This window comes from Sminthopsis crassicaudata, chromosome 1, assembly GCF_048593235.1.
Source record: "Sminthopsis crassicaudata isolate SCR6 chromosome 1, ASM4859323v1, whole genome shotgun sequence".
NCBI classification, from domain to species: Eukaryota; Metazoa; Chordata; class Mammalia; order Dasyuromorphia; family Dasyuridae; genus Sminthopsis; species Sminthopsis crassicaudata.
In genome coordinates, this window is record NC_133617.1 from 447,216,642 (window position 1) to 447,236,182 (window position 19,541).

Here is a 19,541-nt window from a genome sequence, read left to right on the forward strand (position 1 = left end):
GAAAAGTACTTTACAAATATTATTCATTTTACCCATGAAGGAACTGAAGTGACTTGCCCAGGGTCACAAAGCTAATAAGTATCTGAGGCTGATATGAATTCAGGTCTTCTTGACTCTAGGCCCTGCATTCTATTGCCTATGCCAACCTAGCTGCCTGTGGCTAGAAACCTATCCAGACTTTCCTTGTCAGAAAACTGACATTTCCAACATTTTATTTATAAACAGCTAATTATGTGGGTTTTCTCTTGTCCTTTTCCCCCATCCCTGTCTCTTCTAGATGATAGACATGATGTACTTTGTCATCATTATGCTGGTGGTACTGATGAGCTTTGGGGTGGCTAGGCAAGCCATTCTCTTCCCCAATGAGGAACCTTCATGGAAGTTGGCCAAGAATATTTTCTACATGCCCTACTGGATGATTTATGGGGAAGTGTTTGCAGACCAGATAGACCGTAAGCAAGTTTATGATTCTCATACACCAAAGTCAGGTATTTAACTTCAATCCAGTGATGTCTTTTCCAAGCTCATTTATTTCTTCTCAATAAATGGCTCAAGAAAGAGGACTTTTTTGGACCTTTAATTCTTGGAGGAAAATCAATCCCACAAGGTACACAGCTAGGAGTAGTGAAACCTTCCTTAGGTACTTGTTTCCGATGGTGTCCTCTGTGACTCAGATCTGCCAAATTTTCTAATTTTAAAGAGATGAATTACTTTTTAAAAAATTTATTCCCTTTTTGGATTTTAATTCCTAGGACCATGTGTTGAGTGTGTGTATATCAGGAATGTGTTATGCTACTCCCAATCTTTCTTCCCCTTTAAAAAAAAATAAATCCATGGATTTTATTTCATAATAAATTCAACATGACCATGAATATTCCATTGTGGTAAAAGGAATCTATAGGATGTTTTCCATATACTGAACTCAGTTCCCCAACTTCTCTCCCCAAATTTCTTAAATGATATGCTACTGCAAACTCCCTGGAATCAGCAAATCCTGAGGTTTCATTTGTCTGGGAATATGGAAAATGCCTTAGGTTATAAATTTAAATTGTACACCAAGGGTAAAAAGCAGCTTTACTCAGAATTGATGCTATGTGAGAAGTTAAACACAGCAAAACCTAGCCATAGAAGGCCCTAATATATGTTGATTTCCAGAGGGCCCCATCCCTTTTTTATGGTACTTGAAAATGCATGTGTCTTAGAAGTCTTTTCAAGGTTTCAAAATGCAAGGAAAGTCGAAAGTCAGGGAACACAAGGTATGGAGTTTTATGGGGAAAAAGCATCAAGAATAACGGCATTGCTGAGAGCAGAGGAGGAGGAATCAAATCCTTGGAGCAAGTTTTTCTACCTTTTCCCTGAGGATCATAGCTCTAGAAATAACATCCTTCCTACAATATTGGATTAACTTTTTTTTTAAACATCGCTGCTGACAGGCCAGCCAAATGATAGCTGGACTATATGCATGAATTAAGGTTGCATAACTAGGTGGTAATACTTATTAAAATTAGGAAAAAGAGAAATAGTTCGTATTCTGCTCAGTAAGAGGCCCAGACCAGGAAATCAAGTTCAAGGCACTGAATTTTATCTCTAATTCTCTTAGAGTTTGTATAAATTCTTCTCTTGGGCCAAAGAAGGTGAAACCAACAAGGTTTTTTGGAACATGTGACTGTAACATTATTCATCTCATCAGAATGAACTGACTTTCTAGAGAATAACGTGAACTCTCATTCTCAGAGAGAATCTCACTCAGGTCAGCAGTCAATCAACAAGAATTTATTAAGTGTATACTATGTGCCAAATGCCCTGGGAATAAAAAGAAAGACAAAATGCAGCTCCTACTCTCTAGAAGATCACATTCTAATGAGGAAGGTAACCCATATTAACTACAAATATTTAAGATGTATATAGGGTAAGTCAGAGTTAAGCTCAGAGGCATCCCTCCCAGAGTCACAAAAAAAAGCCCTTTGAAAGTCTCTTTCTACACTGGCTCCTTAAAAAGCAGTTTAATAATTTAAAAATTCATCTGTTGTCTTATTTTTTCCTTGAGAAAAAAATTAAGATTATCTCCAAGAGATTGCTTTTTTCCACTCGGTTCTATCTATCTTTCTGGGTTTCCACTTCCAAAATCTTTCCTTAATTCTTAAAGGTATTAGAATATCTTTAGCCATTGGAGGCAAGGGAGATGGGGAAGTCCATTGGAATGTAGGCTCTTTGTGAATGGGAGTTTCTATGTCCTTTTACAAGTGGCCATTTATTGATGTTGTACTAAGGACCCAGCCTAGTGCAACAAATGCCGCATCTGGCTGAACAATAGGATATATATATATATACACATATATATATAATTTTTTTTATTTTTATGTTTTAATGAAGGGCTGATTATAGTTTAGAATCCGAAAATCTGCCAATATGGAAGAATTTTTATTTGCTTATATGAGTGAAATCTGGCAAGGCATTTCCTAAACCCTTAATGTTATCTATAATACTATGCATGTGTGAGAATAAATTATTTCCCCTATTACTGGAATTTTGAAGAATAAAGTAAACAATATTTAATGAAGTGACCCTCTACTAGAAACATCTTCTGACATACAACCCCACCCTTATGTCTACTTATGTCCTATCCAAAGTTCAGAAATTTACTTGAATGTATTCTTTATACTTGTTCTAAGCTAAATCAGCCACTATTTTCCTGCTAGAATATTCTAGAGCATTTGTCCTTTCTCAAATGTGTATAGTACTGTAACTGTAATCTGCTGTTTAACTTCTTTGAAAATATCTGTCTCTTTAATGAATCGATTTGGAAGCAGTGGAGTATAGTGAAAGCAGTTCTGTATTTGGATTTTGTTTTAAAGCCCAGCTCAGCCATTTACTCACTCTCTTTATGATCATGGGCAAGTTCCTTTGTTTTTCTGGACCTCAGCTTCCTCACCTGTAAAATGAGGGGGTTGGTCTGGATTATCGTTAAGTTTCCTTCCAGCTCTAAATCTATGATCCTATGACTTCCACATGACTACACTGGAGGAACTCAGTAGGAGTGGACATCTTTCCCTCTCTCCCCTAGACAGTCAGAAGAATATTCAGAGCCCCAAGTAGAGAGATATTTGAGAAAGGTACAAATCAGATTGCTACTATAAAGTGTGTTGCCTCTTTTCTGTGCCAAATCCAGGTTGGTTTGTGAAGCATGCATTCACACTGATGGAATCTCGAATCAACCCGGACCTATTACCCTGCAGAGGGTCTGCCCATGCTGTGAATTTGCTCTTAAGGGGGTGGGGTGGGGGTTTCCTTTCCCTCCTAAAATGCAGTATCTCTAATACACATCCTCCAAAGCAATACATTTCTAACCCAAAGCACGCTCTCTGCGTCTAACTTTTGTTTTTACTCCAAAACGGCTGCATCTATTTCATCTTTATTTAAAAACAAAAAACAACTTTTAATTGGAATGTATATGGATGTATGACAATGCACTGAGATTTGTTACCTTCAGTCTGATACCTCAGAAATGAGGCCAGCTTGGATACCCTCACTTCTGAGAACCAAGGTTACCTATATATGTACTTACGTATCATTTTTCTAGCAGTTCGTATTAAATGTTGTGGCTATAGATGAAGAAACTAGACAACAAGATTTTCTTAATGATGCTTCCTAAATGTACTTAAAAGAATTTTTTTAAATGGGGTGGGGGTACAGAGTGAAAGCATTCAGAATAACATGATAGCAAAAAAAAAGAACCTTTTACCCCTAAATAGTTTTTGAAGATTCATCCAAAGGACAAGAAAGAATTTTAAGGAATGGGAAGGGTAGAAAGGAATATGTATGAGTTCATTACCCTGAAAATTCTACATAACTGTCCAGTTTTGAACAAATTGCCTTTAAAGTGTTCAGGTCAAATTAAGAGTTTGTTGTTTTGTTTTGTTTTTTTCAAAAACCAAAATAACATCCATATATGGAATTATTTGGTGTCCAGCTTATTGAAGGCACCACATCCTGCCAGTATCATTTAACAAGGTCTGACATAAAGATAGGTGATATTTAAAAAATACATATTCATTTTTCATGTCTTAATATGAAAGGAACAAATGAGGAATAATTAAGACTGAAGTCAAGGGACAATGTTATAAACAGCTAGTCAGCGATGTGTATAAAACCAACATTAGGTAGGATTTGATCATATCTAAAATCCTGTATTCCTCTATTAGTTGGTGATATGGGAGGAAACCTGGTAAATATCTTTGTATTTAACAACAGAATGAGAGTAGAGAGTAGAAAACTGATGCCATCATTTATATGAAAGAAAAAGACTTCCATTTATAGGGTAATAATCTTCTTATTTCACTGTCTATAGCAGAGTTTGGGAAGGAATGAATCATGCACTTAGATGTATTAAATGTATAAAATAAAGCCTAGTGGTAGACTTTTATTCTGACATACTGAATATTTTTACAAGTTTATGCAGTCATTTGAAAACAAGATACTGAAAAGTGATTCTACCTCGCTATCTTTGTACTATTTCTCAATCATTTTGGGTTTTCCAATTTAGCTATTAAGACTACTTAGTGTACAGGTCAAATCTGGTTTTGCTTATTGCCTGTAATCTCAATAGCATGTCAGATATTCTCTAACCACACCATTTCATTACTTTTACAAAAGGTTTCCTAGAAAACAATCTAATTTAATTGTTTTGTTATTGTTGTTTTTAATAACCCTGTTAAGTTACCAGATCTGAAAGAACAACAAAAAAAAACACATATTGCTTTTCAGTTAGTAAACTAGGGAGCAGGAATGCATTGTTTTTCTGATCCATATTGTATTTTGAAATTTTTTTCTAATGTGAGTTCAAAACAGGCCTCAGATACTTAGCATTTCTTAGCTGTGTGATCCTGAATAAGTCACTTAACTCCAATTGCCTCACCAAAAAAAAAAAAAAAAAAAAAAAAAAAAATCTACACTTTGGCTGATAGATTTGAATAGCTGAGATGCCTGATAACTCAAATATGTTTGCCTCTTTTTTTCTTTCTTTCTTTTCTTTTCTTTTTTTTTTTTTTTTTTTTTTTTTTTTTTTTTGGCTTTGATTTCAGTTATATAGGGAACTTCTATTGTGAAGACTTCTTTGCAGTCTGCCCATCATTCATGGGCAATTTATAGTCCCAAAGAGTTGCTGAGAGCATTGAGAGGTTCCATATGATTTCCCCACAAATACCCAGCTGATCTGTATTTGCAGTGAGGTCTTCCTGGCTATCAAGCTGGCCTTCTCTTCACTATGCCACTTGTCTTCATGCTGTATTAGTTGATTTTCATTAAACTGAAGAATATTGTTTTACATTTCAACTTTGGAATTCAATTTATCATTGCTGATAATCTCTAATGGATTCAAAGAAAGTAGGACCAGGTACATTAGCAACTTTAGCAATCAGTACCACATTCCTCCCCACAAGAGCAGCAACAACAACCAAAAAAAGAAAAAAAGAAAAAGCATTTTTAGATAACAAAAACTAAATAATTTTCTTAAGAAGATTTTTAACAAAATTGTTTTAAGACTAATTAATCTGAAATGAAACATTTTCTGATATGTTATTTCCAAGCTTGAAAAGCATCAGGATCTCAGTGACAGACTACATGTACTATCTATAAACAAACCTCCCCAAGTAGAACAAGATTCATCACTAACAGGCTGGACACTGGGCAATGAATTCTTTAGCTATGTAACAGCTAAAAATTTTTAAATGACCCTAGTCTTATATAATTCCCTTCTGCTTCTATAATGACTATGACAAAGTCTTGGAAAATAGGAAAACTGCTATTAAAAACCATCTAGTTTTTAGACCATCTGTAAATATCAGTTTTTAACTGTTAGTATTCCTAGAGTGTTCTTTGTCTAGCTGCCAGTGAAATGATATAATAGTGAAGGAATAAAAATATATCCATATGGACATTTTTTTCTATAAATAAAATTAAAAGCTGTAAATAAAGATATGAAGCCTGGTGGTAAGATTGGTTCATAGATTCTCCTAAGAGAATTTGAAAAAGGAATTGGGGGGAGGTGTACTATCATGTTTGCTCAAATATCAAGAAATTTTTTTTTATGAGTCATTTGGCCATCTTCTTTCACAATACTCATGATAAGTGTAAGCAGAAAGCATTAAAACTTAGTTTCTTCATTATATAGGTAGCCATAGGGGATAGTAGCCAAAAATTATGTTTGAAAAGGTGATTTGACAAAATAGATCAATTATTATGTATTTATCAAGTACCTATCTTGTACCAGGCAGTAGGAACACAAAAAAAAAATCAAAATTCTTATGATCTGATAATACAATATCCACATATCTATTTGCTGAAAGATGACTAAGAATAAAAAACAATTGAGGTAGGAACAAGGAAAAAAGGAAGGAACTAATGATTTATTAAGTACTTATTATGTGCCAAGGACTATGCTAAATGTTTTACAAATATTATGTCATTCAATCATCACAATTGTATAAACTAGGTGCTTTTATTAGCCCATTTTACAGGTGAGGAAACTGAGACAAATAAAGGTTAAGAGATTATGGTACGGACATAGGTTTTCCTAACTCCAGGCACAGCAGTCTATCCACTGTGACAGAGGGAACCTGAGATGAGGGAAGGAGTGGAAGAAACTAGTGACTGAGGTTGTTTGAAAGGTTTTTTGTTTGTTTGTTTGTTTATATGTTTTTAATGTAAAACAGAGCTCTTGAGCAAGGCTTTGAATGAGACTAGGAATTCTAGGTGGTAAAGGTAAAAGAGGAGTACATTAGAAGCATGGGAGACAATCAAAAAAAGGCACCAAAAATGGGAGAAGGCATGCTGAAAAAAAAGGAATAGCTGGATTTCAGTGTGCATAAAGAGAAATAAAGAATAATAAATCTTAAAAGGTAGGTGGGGATATGTTTTAAAGGCCTGTAAATGCCAAACCTAGAATTTTATATTTGATCCTACAGGTAATAGGAAATCACTGAAATTTAGACCTGCACTTTACTAAAAATCACTTTGGCAGCTTGTGGAAGAGAGATTATAAAGTGGAGATCTGAGGCAGAAAGAATTAGGAAACTAATCCACTCATAGAGATGTGAGGTGGTCAGAGACTGGTGACTGTGTAAGCAGGAAGAAAGAACTGAATATGAGAGATGCTGGGCAGGAAAAACTGACAGATTTGATAGCTGAATGCATATAATGTGTGGAGTGAGCTCAAAAAGTTGAAAGTGACACAAAGTTGATACCCTTTGAATAAGCTATATCTAAACAAGTTGTGGTGCATGGATATAATCGAATTATTACTGTGTCAGACAGATTACTGTACTCTTCTATGAAGAGTATATAGGATCATGGCAAAATATATATTGACTGAAGCAGAATAAAGTAAAAACACAAACAAAAACAAGAAAATAATATACACAGTGGCTACTAAAATGTTGAACAGAAAGAACAAATAAAACTAAACACTTTATACATAATAATCAAATTTGGCCCTAAAGAGGGGGAAAAAATGCGTGTGTGCGTGTGTGTGTGTCTGAGTGTGTGTCCTTTATTTCTTAGAAGATGAAGACAGTGTATATACTTTCATCTTCAGTTGACATATTACTTAGTTTTGCTAAACTTTTTCCTCTCTCATTTTAATTCTCTACTATAAGGGATAGCTCTGGGGACTGGAGAGATATATTTCAGAATGAAGGTGATATATAAGCAAAAATTATCAATAAACTTTTTTAAAAGAAAATGTTTGGAGATTAAGATTTGACAACTACTCAGGAGTCTCATGCATATATCATAAATATATTCTTAAAGAAGACAATTGGAAAACACTATGGTAAGCACTGAATAATATTACCAAAAAACAAACAAACCAAAAAAAAAAAAAAAAAAAAAAAAAAAACTTGATTCTATTCTAATAAATGAAAATAGTTGATAACCAATATGGAGGGCTTTTCATAATCAAGGGTCTATGCATAGTTCATTGATTCCCTAGAGCAAAATTAAAATCATAACTCTAGAAAAAAAGGGGGAGAGGAATGAAAAGATGTTTTAGACAATGAAAATGACTCCAAACTGGTATGTTAAAGCAAGTCACTTACTCTGAAAATTGGAAAATAGATAAAAGATATTAACTCTGATAAATTCCACTTCTTGGAGAATTTAAATCCATGTAAAAGAGTCATCAAAAGAGAACAAAAGAAACCAGAAAACACCTCTGTCCTTTTTTACAATCTCTCTCTCTCTCTCTCTCTCTCTCTCTCTCTCTCTCTCTCTCTCTCTCTCTCTCTTTTTTTTTTTTAATCTATACTGCATACTACTGTCAAAACCATTCTCCTTAAGTCAGATATAAACATACCATTCCTGTGGTCAAAAAAAGCATTTCTAACACAATATTTAAAAAATTTTTTTTAATTAATTAATTAATTTATTTAATTATTTATTTATTGCTGAGGCGATTGGGATTAAGTGACTTGTCCAGGGTCACACAGCGAGTTAAGTGTCTGAGGCCAGATTTGAACTCAGGTCCTCCTGACTTCAGGGCTGGTGCTCTAACCACTGCACCACTTAGCTGCCCCTCTAATAGAATATTGAATAGTAATGGTGATAGTGGGCAACCTTGTTTCACTCCTGATCTTAATGGGAATGGTTGCGATCTTTCCCATATGATGCTTATTGATGATTTTAAATAGACATTACTGATTATTTTAAGGAAAAGTCCATTTATTCCTATACTCTCAAGTGTTTTTAATAGAAATGGATGTTGGATTTTATCAAATGCTTTTTCTGCATCTATTGAGATGATCATATGATTTTTGTTAATTTGGTTATTAATATGGTCAATTATACTGATAGTTTTCCTAATATTGAACCAGCCCTGCATTCCTGGTATAAATCCTACTTGATCATGATGTATTATCGTGAGGATGATTTTCTGTAGTCTTTTTTGATCTATTTACCCCTAACTTTTTGTTGAATGTAGTTTTTATTGTATCGTGATCAGAAAAGAAAGCCTTTCTGCATTTAATTTTGAGTTCTTTATGTCCTAATATACGGTCAATTTCTGTATAGTTCCATGAACTGCTGAGAAGAAAGTATACTCCTTTCTGTCACCATTCAGTTTTCTCCAAAGATCTATGATACCTAATTTTCCTAATATTCTATTTACTTCTTTAATTTATTTCTTATTTGTTTTGTGGTTTGATTTATCTAATTCTGAGAGTACAAGGTTGAGATCTCCCACTATTATAGTTTTGTTGTCTATTTCTTCTTGCAACTCTCTTGCAACTTCTCCTTTAGGAAGTTAGATGCTATACCACCTGGTGCATATTTTTGTATTGAAATTGCTTCATTCTCTATGCTACCCTTTAGCAAGGTATAGTTTCCTTCCTTATCTCTTTTGATTAGATTAATTTTTGCTTTTGCTTGATCTGAGATAAGGATGATTACCCCTGCTTTTTTTATTTCACTTGAAGCATAATAGATTCTGCTCCAGCCTTTTACCTTTACTCTGTATGTATTTCCATGCCTAAAATGTGTTTCATATAAACAACATATTGTAGGGTTCTGACTTTTGATCCAGTCTCCTATCTGCCTCTGCTTAATAGGAGAGTTCATCCCATTCACATTTGCAGTTAAAATTACTAATTCCGTATTTCTTGCCATCATATTATCCCCAGATTATGTTTTTTCCCTTGCCCCCCGAACCCCTTCCCCAATATTAAACTTATGAACCCCACTTGTGTCATGCAGCCTTCCCTCTTCAGTATCCCTCCCTCCTCCCTTTAAATCCCTTTCCCTTTCTTGTTCCCTTTCCTTATTCCTCTTTTCCTTTTCCCTTTTCCTCTCCCCCTTTTTAATGAGGTGAGAAAGAATTTTCTCTAAAACCAATATTTCAATTATTTTCTCTTTGAGCCAATTCTGATGAGAGTAAGGTTTACACAATGTTCCTCCCCCTCTCTAATTTCCCTCAGATATAATAGGTTTTCTTTGCCTCTTTGTGGGATGTAGTTTCCCTCTTTTTATCTCCCCTTTCCCCTTTTTCTGACACTATCCCCTTTCCATTTCTACTTCCATTTTTTTTGTTATATCATTAATGTATAGCCAAAACATAAATACAGTTCTCAAGAGTTCCTTTTACCTTTTTCTGCTTCTCTTGAGTCCTACGATTAGAGGTCAAATGTTTTGTTTAGATCTGTTTTTTTGTTTTGTTTTGTTTTGTTTTGTTTTTTTCCCTTAGAAACATATGGAATTCATCTGTTTCATTAAATGTCCATCTTCTTCCATGGAAGAAAATGCTAAACTTAGCTGGGTAGTTTAATCTTGGCTGATTTCCAAGTTCTTTTGCCTTTCAGAATATCAGATTCCAGGCCCTTAGATCCTTTAATGTGGAGGCAGCCAGATCTTGAGTGACCTTTATTGTGGCACCTTGGTATTGAATTGGTTTTTTTCTTGGATGCTTATAATATTTTTTCCATAGTCTGATAGTTCTGAAATTTGGCCCCAATGTTCTGTGGAGTTGTGTTTTTTTTTTTTTTTGTTTGTTTGTTTTGTTTGTTTGTTTTGTTTTGTTTTTGTTTTTTAGGCTCTTTTTCAAAAGGTATTCAATGAATTCTTTAGATGCCTATTTTACTTTCTGGTTCTATTACTTCTGGGCAGTTATCTTTGATGATTTCCTGTAAAATAGTATCTAGGCTCTTTTTTAAATCATAATTTTCAGGAAGTCCAATAATCCTCAGATTATCTCTCCTAGATCTGTTTTCCAGGTCTGTCATTTTGACAAGTAGATATTTGACATTTTTCTCCAGATTTTCATTTTTTTGATTTTGCTTGACTGATTCTTGGTGTCTCAATGAATCATTCATTTCTATTTGTTCAGTTCTGATTTTTAATGAGTTGTTTTCTTCATTAGCTTTTTTTACTTCTTTTTGTATATGTCCAATTGAGTTTTTAAATGAGTTGTTTTGCTCTATGGAGTTTCTTTCCATTTCACTAAATTTGTTTTTTAGTGAGTTATTTTCTTGAGAATTCTTTATCTTTTTCAATTCACAGATCCTACTTTCCTGTGATTTCTTTACCTATTTCAGGATGTTGTTATTCTCTTGCATAGCTTCTCTTTCTTTTTCCCCATTTTTCTTCTAATTCTCTTTTTAGATTTTTTATAGTCTCTTCTAGGAGAGCGTTACTTGGGGTATTGTCTGGAGGCTGTCTGCTGTTTAGTCTCCTCGGGGTTGGAAACCCACTCTCTTTCTATATAGAAGCTATCAATCATTTTCTTTATTTTTTTACTCATTTTTTAAAAAGTCTTCAGGGTCTGCCTTCAGGGCAAGGAGATTACCGGCTTCCTCTGCAGAGCACAGATAGGGGCTGCAAGGAATGTGGGAGGGCTCTGGGAAGAGCTCCACGTGGAAGTGAGTAGGCCTGGGTATCATGGGCTGGGCTGTATAAGTCCCTGCCAGGAGCCCCGCTGTGAGGTGGTCACCTTGGGGCTAGAGGTTAAGCAGCAAAAGTATCACTGGCCCCCCCCCCCAAAGTCCGCTTTGAGTATTAGCAGTCACCCTATCCCTTACCGCACAGGAAGTGTCTCTGCTTGGGCAGCATAATCGAGCTGGGGAAATTCCACTACCCCAGGCCGAACCCCTTACTGTGCAAATGAGAGGCTGCCCCAGGCTGTGCCCCTGTTGTGTGTGATTGCCCCCCAACAAGAGCCCCTATGAATGCAGAATGCTGCTATGCGCTGTGTTATGGTCTGCACTGAGTTACTTCCAGTCCTGGGTGGGCGCAGCCAGATCCTCTCAGGCTCTGGTGTCCCTCAGAGTACCCTCTACCCCAGGTTCCAACTTCTCTGCTGGTCCACTACTCTGCCACCAAAGCAAAGCAGTCAGGCTAGGGCAGAGAGCTCTATGTAAACCTTCCAACTGTAGAGGCCGCCCCGCTCCTGATTCTATCCCTGCCTGTGCTGGTCTATTCCCACCACCTCACGTCAATCTTTTTCTGGCAATATTCCATATTCTCTTCGGCTGGCAAGTTGTTGTACTTTTAACCTTCATGGGTTTTACCAGTCAAGCACTGTTTTTGAGGCTGAATTAAATAGTTGGTAGTGAGGGAATGAGAGAGCTTAAAAAATCCCGTGTGGCTTCTCCACCATCTTGGCTCCGCCACCCTAACAGAATTTCATATTTTATTCTGGAAGCAATAGGAAACCACTGGAGTATAATGAGTATATTGGGTAAGGGATGGGATAACATGGTTGGACCTGCAATTTAGAAAAATTGCTTTAGTGGACAAATAGAGGACATCATGGTGTGAAAAGAGACTTTAAGGAAGGGGATCCTTTTCTGGCGAATTTTGAGGATAACTTCTGTTGGTAATTATTTGTGGAGTTTTTTCAGTCAAACACTAATTCCAAGGCCTTGTCATGAAATAAAGTACTCTGAGAGCAAGAAGGAACTTAGATAGGTGTGTGTGTCCTCTCTGCCATATTGGTCAGAAGTTGAAAGACATCCACCAACAGGCTATTGCAATAGTCCAAGTGTGAGGTGATTGGGGTCTGCACTAGAGAGAGATGGCAATGTCAGAGGAGATAAGGAACATATTTGAGAGTTGTAAAGGTAGAATCAATAGGCATTAGCCAGAGATTGAATGTGGATGGAAGAAGGTGGAGTGAGAGAGAGAGGAGATGGAAATGACTCCTAGATTTTGAGCTTGAAGGAAGGACTAAGAAAATAGTGTTTCCCTCTACAGTAAATAGGGAAGACAGAAGGGGGAAGGGATTATAAAAAAGATAATGAATTTCATTTTGAATGAGTTTAAGATGGACATCCAGTTTGTCACTCCAAAGTCTAAAAAGCAATTGATGATGCAAGATTGGAGGTCAGCAAAGAGGTTAGGGTAGACTTAAGAGTCATCATTATAGAGATGATAATTAAATCCATAGGAGTTTATGAGATCATCGAGTGAAGTAGCAGAAAGGGAAAAGAGGGCAAAGGACAGAACCTTATGGGACACTTATGATTAGATTTTGTGATCTAAATGAGGATACAACAACTGATCAGATAGGTAAGGGAGAATCAGGAGAGAATGATATTCTGAAAATCTAGAGAAAAAAGAATATCAAGGAAGAGATGGTGATCGACAATGTCAAAAACTGAGGAGAATAAGGATTGAGAAAAGGCTGATGGATTTTCAGAAGCCAGGTTGAAAGAAGTTGAGAGGAGAGAAAGTAAAGGCATCTATTGTAGATGGCCTTTTCAGAAAGTTTAATGGCAATGGAAGGATCAAATAAGAATTTTTCAAGATGGAGAAGATGTGAGCATATTTATAAACAGCAGGAAATAAGTCAATAGATGAAGTTTGAAAATATGTGAGTGGAACAGCTAAACGACACAGCACTGGCCCTGGAGTCAGGAGGATTTGAATTCAAATCCAGTCTCATGCTTATTAACTCTGTGCTCCTGGGCACTTAACCCAGATTAACTTCAAAAAGAAAAAAAAAAAAAGTGATTTAATGGGGATGGTAGGCCAGTGCTGCTTTCCATTAGAGAAAGGGAGATAGAATAGAATTACTTGAATACCTGGAATGGTTAGCCTGGGTAAGGACAGAGGTCACCACTTTGTGAGAAGATAGAGGTAGAAAACATATAACTGATATAAGATTGAGGAAAGGGAAGAAGTTGGTGGGATGAACAACTGAAAAAGACATGTTGAATTAATCCTGACACCTTGCAGGGAATATTACCAGGCTAAGCATGACAAAAACTGAATCAGAAAAGTAGCCATCTATAGCAGCTTCCAGAAATCACTGGCTTTAAGGAGTAAAAAAGAAGTTATCAGGAAATCCCAGATTTCCAACTCCAGCACTACTACCTTGGACTGTGGGCTTGATCAGCCCATGGCTTCTAGAAAAGAACCTTAGACCATTAACATTGGAAGGGACACCAGCAATGATTTCAGATTTGCTTCTGATGTTTTCTAAATACTGGTAAGTGAACCAATCTCAGCATTTGCATTTTTTAAAATGGGCTCCTAAAGTCCTATACAGTCCTAAATTTATGATCCTATAAGTAGATGGCTTCTAAGGTAACTTCCACTGCTGAACTAATTATTGTATAATCCTGTGATTTCAGTCATTCTCATTCAGTCACACAAGCATCCACACTTACCCCAAGCCAGATTCAAAATGGATATTTCAGCATCACAAATATTCATCCTCTGAGAAAAAGATTCACTTGTCTCTAACATTATGTCAAAATGGAAACTATCACTGAGATTGTGATAACAACTATAATAGAACCAGATATGCAGGTTAATGAGGCATCTGTGAATAAGGGCTTGGTAGCAGATCTGACAAGAATCCAAGAGGCAGTTAAGAAGCATAAGCACTAGTTGATATCAGCAATTCTGAAGGGGAATTAAACAAAACATCCTGCAGCTAGAGACACTAAGTCATATTTGTCTCTGAAAACCATGGGTTCTTGAGAAGCCACAAATAGAAATTCTAGTAGACGGAGCAAATTCTGTTGAGCAAGTAAAAGGGGAAAGGAAGAGAGGAGATACATACAGACCACAAGACACTCTCAAGGCTTTCCTATGCCACCATTGTAAGATCATAGGATCAGATTAAAAGCTAGGAGAAACCTTAGAAATCCATCTCCCTTGTTTTACAGCTAAGGAAACTGAGGCAGGGAGAGTTAAGGGAATTGCCCAAGATCACACAGATAGCAAGTGGCAAAGCTGAAATTTAAATTCTCTGACTTCAAACCCCTTGTTCTTTCTGCTACAGCCAATGGTGTCTCTCAAAAATTAACCTCTAGGCACAGTGGAGAGAGCAACAGCCCTGAAGTTAGGAGGACCTAAGTTCAAATCTGGTTTCAGACACTTAACGCTTCCTAGTTGTGTGACCCTGGGCAAGTCACTTAACCCCAATTGCCTCAGGAAAATAAATAAATAAATAACCTCTAAAATCCAATATGGGCATCTAGATGATATATTGGAGAGAATGTCAGGTCTAGAGTCAGGAAGACTCATATTCATGATTTTAAAAATGGATTCAGATACTGCCACAGTTTTCTCATCTGTGGGATAAACCAGAGAAGGAAATGTCTAAGCCTGCTCCCTCCAATATCTGGAAATATTGGACATAACTGAAAACAAATGAATGAGGGGAAGTTAGATGGTGCAATGGATAGAGCACTGGCCCTGGAGTCAGGAGGACCTGAGTTAAAATGCAGCCTCAGACATTTAACACTTCCTAGCAATGTGACCCTGGACAAGTCACTTAACCCCAATTCCAAAGAAGAAAGAGAGGAAGGAAAGAAGGAGGGAAGGAGGGAAGGAAGCAAACCATAGTTCCCCACAATGCACTAACCAATCCACACAATAAGAGCCAGTCCTGTAGATACCTTTTATTTGGTCGACATCAGCCAGTTCTCTAGTATCTTAGGTCTACCTAAGCTTGTCTACCCCAATGTTTTTTCCATTGAACCAATTCACAGAAGCAGAAGAGAATGGAGGATGTCACAAGGGAGCTTGGAATAGAACAAGGATTCTAAATCTGGGGTCTGCAGACTCCTAAGGGGCCTGCAGATAGATTCCAGAAGATCTATGAAATTGGATAAGTCAGGGAGGGAATCACGTCTTTATTTTTGCTAACTCTTGGTTTCCTTTGCAATTCTATGTATTTTATTTTTTTAATGTTTAAAAACACTAGAAGGGGTCCACAAAATTCACCAAAATGCCAAAGGGATCCATGGTACAAAAAAAAAAAAATTTATATATATATATATATATTTATATATATATATATATATATTTATATATATATATATATATATATATATATATATATATATATATATATATTATGCCTATTTTAAGAGGCAGCCAGGATGGGACTGTGTTACAAAGGGTTTAGTTTGTAACTGACTGTATTTGTAGCTGGTTTCTGAACTTCAATGCACTAACTTTATAAATGTGAGCTATTATTATTATTTTGTAGATCATGAAATGGAGGTCCATAGAGGGGAGGTCAGATGTCTGATGTCACATAGAGAATAGTCTTAAATTATCCCGGGGCTAAAGAAAATATCTAGAATATCCAGAAAAAGAATAACTATCATTTATAAAGTAAAAGGCAACTTGATAGTGGACAGAACACCAGCTTAGGAATCAGGAAGACTGGGGTTCAAGTCTCATCTCTGGAAACATGCTGATTGTGTGAACCTAGGTGATTTGATTCCTTTTCAGTATCCCCAGAGAAGGTAGGAAACGAAGCTCCTTATATCAAGATCTCCCTTTAAAAATAAAAGCACTGGCCTAGTAAAGTGTATATATATAAAATGCTTTCATTTTATGTATTCACTACCACTGCCTTGGTTCTGGTTATGGCCCAAATAGCTAGGTACCTAATAGATTTTTTTCTACAAAAGTATGCTTTAAAAATGCTCAAAAATAAAAGTTGATTAAAAACAAATGTGCATAAATATTAACTAGTATTGGCAAAATATCATGCAATGTGCAGTTTAGGACAAGATCTTATAAACCAAAAAATAATGGGCTGTGGTTTTTCTCAAGGAGTCAAACAATAGATTCTGGAAAGATCCAGGCTTTGGAGTGGTTATTCTAGGATTCAAACCCTCCTCTGATACTTCTTGGTGACCCTGGTCAAGTGTTGGCCAACACTTTCCTGAGCCTCAGTTTTCTCTTCTATAAAATGGGAGGATTGTTCTACATGGTCTATAAAGAACCCCATTGATCATTACTTACTCTAATCTGCCTTTATTTACATTTGGGGGAGGAAAAAGAGCATATTTACAACTCACCCTAACCCCTTCCTGATTTCTGAAGCTAATACCATGTTTATTCAACAGCCTTTGCATGAATAGCCTTTGCAGATAACTTCCCTGGCCCTTCTGATCTTTATATCCCAACAGGCTGTTAGCTAACAAGCATCCTTAACACATCTGATCAGTTAGGAAGTCTCTCCCATATACCCTCACATAATCTCTTACCTCATGATGACTCTCTTTTTTAATAGTCTTTTACTAAATGCTTATTACTGTCAAGGACTGGAAGATATCAATGCAAAAGTGAGATCATCCCTTTCATTGAAAAGTATGAATTCAACCAGCAGAAAGAGGAGAAAGAGAAATAAAAATTTAATGGCAGTATGATGCTGCTGGTCCTCTTAAAAAACCTTGCAGAATACTCAAACTTGGGTCTGAGTCCTATTTTGGTTAAAAATGTTGATTCACAAAGATGCTACCAACTCAAATCCAATTGCTAAATGGGTTTGATGAGCTACAATATGCCAGATTTTTTTCTTAAGGGTAGTTGCTAGGTTCTTTTCCATCTCTGTGTCCTTTGAACATAATAGAAAACCTTGTAATCAACTAACATATATTTGTTATGTATTATTATAATTTATTATAATTATAATTAATTAATAATAATGCTGTGTTAAGCACTAGGAGTACAAAGAAAAAATTTAAACAGACCTGCCCTCAAAAAGCTTATATTCTAATAAGGAAGGTAACATATATATAACTAGGCATATGTAAAAGATATACATGGAATAGCTAAATAACCTTAGAGAGGAGGGCAGAAGCACCTGACAGGATAAAGAAAGCCTTCTATCAGGTGGCATTTGAACAGATTCAGAGTTGGGTATTTCCAGCACATGAGACAACCATTACAGTTATGTGCCATGCTGGGAGATGGAGTCAAGTAGGCCAGTATGGCTGAACCTTAAAGTTCAGTGTAACAAGACTGGAAACAAAGAAAGAAACCAAGCTATAATTCTGTGACCACTTGAAAAATGAATATTCATATGCAGGAAACAATCTATTACGATGGATAGTTCTACATCTGAACATCAAATAAGCACATGCTAAAAATTTAGGCTATTGGGCAACAAATATGGAAGGGACTCCCCTACCAAAACCCAAGCATGACATTTGGTCTAATGGCAATTGCCTAGTCAAGTGATTTCCTTGCAGTCACACAGATAATGAATGTCAGAGGGAAATACTTAAATCTAAGTCATCCTACAAGACTATCACTCTATCCATTATGCCAAACTACCTCAATGTGTGCTGTGATTTTTCTTTTTCTTGCACAGAGAGGAAAAGATTCATGATTTCGATAGCATAGAGAACTCCTAAAAACAAACTCTTGCCAATGGATATCAATAAGAGTTATCTAGAACTACATGACTTATCCAAGATAACAGAGTCAGTATGTATCAAAAGCAAAACTAAAACCTAAGTTTTCCTTATTTGGAATTACCCCCTCCTCCCCCCTCCCACATGTTAGCTGTACTGCTAATTGACCTAGATAACTCAAATGCTAAAGAAATGGAGGTATGGCATTCTCTAAGGTCATATGGGGAAATCATAAGATCCAGCACATACAAATGGATCCCCAATAACCAAAATAATTCCTGCCCTCTTCAAGGCAGAAGCAATTTGCATTCTTCCCTAAAGAACAATCAGACCTTGGATATGTATGCTACAGTGTATACTCTGTAGTAAAAGTAAAATTCGTTTTTCTTAAGTATGTGACTCATGAAATACATGACAATATGTTCCACCATTTGCACTGAAAATATCATCTGTGTTGATCTCATTATATTATTAGTCAATTTAAAAGCCAAATAGGATTCTTCCTGTAGAATTCTCCATTAAAGAAACTAGCATGCAGAAAGACAGAGATCCAGAGAGAAGGGATCAGGGGAAGGGAAGGAAGAGAGGGGAAAGAGAGAAGAGGGTGAGTAGAGAAGAAACAGAGGCTCTTTGAGAGAGTAAAGCAAAGCCTGCAAGCTAATTATCCCTTTTTTTGCTCAGCAACTGTGTGAGAAGTTAAATAGTCTAAGTGGGGAAAGCCAAAGCAAAACGTTTAGACACAAATCCCCTAAGTTTGTGTCCCACAAGAATTGCATCTCTGCGGAGCTCTAAAGAAATGTCTTTATTCCATGATTAGACAAGGAATATAGCTGGAAAGAGCTCAGCCTGTTCCCTTTCTACATGAGACCCAGAAATTAGCCAATTTCCATACTGCTTGTGGTTTCATTTTAAAACTTTCTCATAAGTCTGCTATTCAAACTAACTTGGTCACTCTGGTAATCATTTAGAATCAGAGTTTCATGAAATCATCAATTTATGGTCAATTATAACTGACTGAAAAAACAGACTTCAGTCCAAGCCATACCTGTCACTAAGTTTTTTCTATGACATTATTTCTATCCAGGTAAGGAAGTACATAATTTACAAGTGTGAGCACACATACCACATAGCCACACACTCCTCCTTCCATACACACACACACACACACACACACACACACACACACACACATATCGTCCAGTGAACTGGTGCTTTCTCCAAAGCTATGGACTCAACTGGTTACTTATGAAACCACCAACAATCTTTGTGTGGTTCCTGTCAGCCTGAGGAAAAAAAGCCTAATGTTCTTGTAAATTAGTTACTATAGCTTGGTTGAACAGGAAGAAAGAGAGAAAGTAAAACTAAAATATCCTCAACTCTTTCATTGCT

General features: G+C 36.2%; 1 protein-coding gene and 1 long non-coding RNA gene across 4 annotated transcripts in view; one reads left to right on the plus strand and one right to left on the minus strand.

Annotated features, from left to right (window-relative positions):
* TRPM3 (transient receptor potential cation channel subfamily M member 3) overlaps nucleotides 1-19,541 on the plus strand; it is a 603,878-nt gene that overhangs the window by 546,718 nt on the left and 37,619 nt on the right. For both annotated transcript variants that reach the window (XM_074280710.1, XM_074280711.1), the window contains exon 21: nucleotides 278-452. In XM_074280710.1, coding sequence (XP_074136811.1) covers nucleotides 278-452 — 175 coding nt within the window. The remainder of the gene's footprint in view (nucleotides 1-277; nucleotides 453-19,541) is intronic.
* The window catches only part of LOC141550264 (uncharacterized), a 201,983-nt gene that overhangs the window by 160,850 nt on the left and 21,592 nt on the right, over nucleotides 1-19,541 (minus strand). The window lies entirely within an intron of this gene.